General features: G+C 48.4%; 1 protein-coding gene across 1 annotated transcript; it reads right to left on the minus strand.

The window, feature by feature from the left end:
- Window positions 1–2,336: 2,336 nt before the first annotated feature.
- On the minus strand, window positions 2,337–4,316 carry LOC119359682 (protein CANDIDATE G-PROTEIN COUPLED RECEPTOR 7-like). The gene is made up of 2 exons (XM_037625789.1): window positions 3,164–4,316; window positions 2,337–3,068 (listed from the first exon to the last, which is right to left on the minus strand). Exons 1-2 carry the CDS (start codon window positions 3,992–3,994, stop codon window positions 2,568–2,570), a joined length of 1,332 nt encoding a protein of 443 aa, XP_037481686.1. The 5' UTR covers window positions 3,995–4,316; the 3' UTR covers window positions 2,337–2,567.
- Window positions 4,317–4,594: the final 278 nt, after the last annotated feature.

The raw sequence follows: 4,594 nt of genomic DNA on the forward strand, positions 1-4,594 counted from the left end.
CTGGGAGTTTTCCCTTTTTTCATAGATACGTTTATTCAAAATGTTTTATCTCTTAAACTGTGTGTCTAAATCTCAAACCGTTTTCATCATTGGATTTCTCGCATCGAGATCTTCAAAACTAGATCCCATGTTGATAGGTTTTGACAAACATTATTTTCACGAAAAAAATCGGACAAAAAACCGAGCGAAAAAACCAAATCGGGAGCATGGTTTTTTCCCTTTCCGAAAGAGGCACGCCCGTGCCTCTCGCAAAATCACAACCATGCCTCTCGTTGAAGCAAAACCGTGACTCTCGTGTATGGAAAAAAACAGAAAACGCGTTTTTTTCCGTTTTCGAAAGGCACGGCCGTGACTCTCGCGAAAGCACAACCTTACCTTTCGCGAAAGCAATACCGTGACTCTCGCGAAAGAAAAAAACAGAAAACGCGTATTTGTTCCCTTTCCGAGAGGCACGGCCGTGACTTTCGCGTAATCACAACCGTGTCTCTCGTGGAAGCAAAACCGTGACTCTCACGAACGAAAAAAACAGAAAACGCGTTTTGTTTTTCCCTTTCCTAGAGGCACGGCCGTGACTCTCGCGAAAGTACAACCGTGTCTCTTGGGAAAGCAAAACCGTGACTCTCGTGAAAGAAAAAAAATAGAAAACGTGTTTTTTTATTTCCGAGAGGCATGGCCGTGACTCTTGCTAAAGCACAACCGTGCCTCTCACAGAAGAAAAACCGTGACTTTCACGAAAGAAAAAAAACGCAGTTTTTCATGAATTTTTTTTTATCGAAAAGCTAAGAAAGACCGGGGGAAAACCAAAATGTCGAAAAAACCCGGAAAAAAACCCGTTTAAAAAGCCAAAAACACATGCGAAAAAATAAAAAAGCAAAATCCGAAGAGAGCGTCCAGAGCGCGACACGTGGCAAATGGCTGAAAGCGTGCCAAGTGACGCTAATCGTTGCGAGGCTCCCGAAGAGGCGCTCGTTAACTAGTTTCTCCCGTTCGAACCCCAGCACTCGCGAATCACTATAGGAGATTAAGTGTAGTTTTTGTTTTCTTCTGTATTGAGAACAGATAGTTAGCAATGTTTTAATTGGGCCGCGGCCCGCTCTTGGTCGCTGTAGGCGCCACTTCTCCAACGGGCGCCTACACCGCCGACTAGGAGCTCCCGTATAGGGGGAGCTCCTATATGCCGCCCGTGTGCGTCAGATTGTTGCGACTTCGTTGAAGCGACGCGCACACGGGCCGGCCCAACCATCTCGCTGTGAATGAAAAAACGAAAAAAGAAGAAGCGCAAGCGTGGGATCAAACTGAGGACCCCATGCTCGAATCCAGTGAGGCAAACCAGCCGAGCTACCTACCTCAAACATCTTATATGCAGCGCCAATCTTAAAGTAGAACGAACAGGGGCAAATCCTTAAAAAAAAAGTTCAACATTTTTATGATATACGTTGAAGAAATTTTAAAATACAGTGAATGTTTTTGTAAAAAAATACTGAACAAAATTAAAATACCAACATGGATATTTTATGGGTATATGTTAATTTTTTTAATATATGATGAACAAAACTTAAATACACAATGAACATTTTGTCAATATACGTTGAACAATTTCATAATATACAATAAACATTTTTGTAATACACAATGAACATTTTCTAATATATGTTAAACAATTTAATAATATACAATGAACATTTTCTAATATACATTGAACAAGTTGAAAATATACAATTAACATTATTGTAATACACAATGAACAATTTTACAGAGCAAGGTGAACTATGTCGTAATATACGATGAGCACTTTCTTAAAACATTGAAGATTTTTGTAACACACGGTGAACTTTTTATACAAATACACAATAATGAGAAGAAGAACAGAAACAGAAAATAGAAAAGGAAATATAAAAGAAAGGAAATGAAACGACAAAAAGGAATCAAAACAGAAAAATAAAAAACCAGAACAAAACAACTGAAAACCGGCCAAAACAGTGAAAATACTGGAAGCAAAAAATCATGGAAGAAAAACGAAAAAAAAACACGAGAAACAAGGAAAAGCGAACGAGATCCGTACGTGGACCGGCCCAAGTGTCGACTTGCTTCAGCGAAGGCTCGTCCTTTTGACGCCTGCGGGCGTCAAATAGGATTTGCCCTAAAAGGCCCCCGTACCCGTACGTACATATATAGCAGCGGAAGGACGGATATACGACTTTTCCGGGCTGGCAGGCTTTTAGCGGACCTATTCGGGCTGCAAAAAAGCGAAAACTTGCAAAATGCGGGGCGGCAAGGTTTTAGCCGATCTGCTAGAGACACCCTAATTTCCAAATGCGGTGATAACTAGAGATTGAACCCTGAATGTATTTTTTTCCATGGGTGACGTATGTGCATGAACTTTGAGCATGAGCTTTACATGATAATTTGTACAGTACGTATTAGCTCCGTGCAAGAAGGTAGTACTACTACTACTATGTATGTATATCCACTTAATTAAGTACAGTACAAAACTTAGGGAGACGGCCGGGCCGGGGGTTTGTATACAGCTATATATGTTGACCTCCAATCCATGCATCGACGTCTCATCAGATCTCAAACGTCCCCTCTAGCTCGAGCTGCCCACCGGCAGCCTCTTCCTCCTCGTCCGCAACGTAGAGGTACGGGTTCCTCTCCACCGGCTGGAAGTTATAGAAGACGAAGACGTAGAAGGCGAGGCTGGCGAGCTCGACGGAGACGTTGACCACCCACTGGTACTTGTAGCTGAGCACGGCGGCGAAGGCCGAGACGGCGATGCGGGTGAAGTAGAGGTAGCCGACGACGACGAGGTAGAACTGCTTGAAGAGGGTGAGCTTCTTGAGGTTCCTGGCCGCCTTGCCGTCCGTCTTGGAGGCCTCCCGCAGGTTGCGGATGGACCAGATGATGGGGAAGAAGACCGCGCAGCAGCAGACCACGTCCACCAGCAGGAAGATCTGGTTCCACGCCAGCCAGTCCCGCCCCGCCGGCCCCGTCTCCCCGATCATCGCCGATGCGATGTTCTCGATCACTTGCAGCGGGATGATGATCATCAGCACGTTCTTCTCCCGCTCCTGCATTCTCGATCCATCCCACCATCGTTGTGAATACATGCATGGCCCCTCATGTGTTGGTCGTTACATGCACTGCACGTACGTAATGTACAGACCTGGAGGTATGGCTTCAGGAAGGACCAGCCGGTGCCGATGAGCACGATGACCGTGAAGAGGAGGATGCCCTTGAAGAAGCCGAAGACATAGAAGGCGACGTCCCAGCCGTGCGGCGTGCCAGTGCGCCCCACGTACCACGCGTCCTCGGCGGCGCACGCCAGCTTCAGGGCCTTGAACAGCAGCAGCGCCCCCATCACAGCGTGGATCCGCTCGACCGTGGCCCGCTGCTTGATGCAGACGAACACCCACGCCGCCAGGAACGCGAAGTACAACGCGGACGAGGCGGCGAAGATCCCCGGAAGCGGGAGCAGGCCGACGGGCAGGTACTCCCTGTCGCCGCCGGGGCCGGGCATGTTGTACATCTCCGTGCGCACGTCCATGGTGATCTCGACGCCGTCCTGGCAGCTGCTGAACAGCACCGTGTACTGGTCGGCGTCACCGATGGTCACGTTACCCCCGCCGGCGCCGTCACTCCCGATGTCCTTGAGCCGGAAGAGCGGCATCACGTACTCGCTGGTGAGCGGGCAGAAGGAGCTGCCGGTCTCCTCGGCGTACTCGGACTCGTTGGTGATCTTGAAGAAGAGGGTGTTGGAGATGAGGATGAAGCCCATGAGCCCCGGGTCGACGGCCTGGGGCGGGGAGCCCTCGGGGACGCTCCATGAGACGCCGGACACGTTGACCTGCGCGACGCCGCCGGGCTTGAAGCCGAACTCCTCGAACAGGATGACGGGCCGCGAGTCCGACACGATCGGCGTCGTCTTGATCTCGCCGCGGGCCACATGGAGGAGCTGGAGGGCGAGGACGGCGGCGAGTAATGCGGAGGCGGCCATGGAGGATCGAGCTAGGACGCTACCAAGGTCGGGTTCGTGTCACGTCATTCGTGGAGGCGGAGAGGGTGGGAAGAGGCTCCGGCCGCGTCGATTCGCGTGGCGTGTTTTCGGGGTGGCCACGAGACCCGCATGAGTCAAACAAACCTCCAACAGGCCAGAACCAACAGCGTTTCCGCTATTTTTGCCCAGTGGGAGAGGGCAGAGGGGGAATTCCCTATTTGACGCTCTCTGCGTCAAAGTGTCGACCAAACGCACAGGTGCGCAATTGATTGGGCCGGCCCATCTAGAAATGCACGTATAGCTGGCAGTTCCGGTTTTGGGAGCCTTCCAGAAGATTCCTAGCCGGTTTTCTCGGATCTGGGATCCTTCTACAAGGTTCTTAAACTGGCTTCTTTTCCTTTTTTTTCTGATTCCTTTTTTCTTTTTTCTTTTCTTTTTTCTGTTTCCTTTTTCTTTTCCTTTTATCTGTTTCTTTTAATTTTATATTTTCAAAATTGTTCCAAATATTCGAAAACAAATTGTTACCAATTTTCTTTCAGTATTTTAAAGACATTTTGAAGTTTAAAAATTGTTCGTCTTATACAATTGTTTCTTTTTATT

This window comes from Triticum dicoccoides, chromosome 2A (assembly GCF_002162155.2).
Source record: "Triticum dicoccoides isolate Atlit2015 ecotype Zavitan chromosome 2A, WEW_v2.0, whole genome shotgun sequence".
Taxonomy (NCBI): Eukaryota; Viridiplantae; Streptophyta; class Magnoliopsida; order Poales; family Poaceae; genus Triticum; species Triticum dicoccoides.

Coding starts and splice junctions, on each gene's coding strand:
- LOC119359682 (XM_037625789.1), bottom strand. CDS start 3,994: ATGGCCGCCTCCGCATTACTCGCCGCCGTCCTCGCCCTCCAGCTCCTC. Junction 3,069..3,163: donor TCCTGAAGCCATACCTCCAG/GTCTGTACATTA, acceptor TCGAGAATGCAG/GAGCGGGAGAAGAACGTGCT.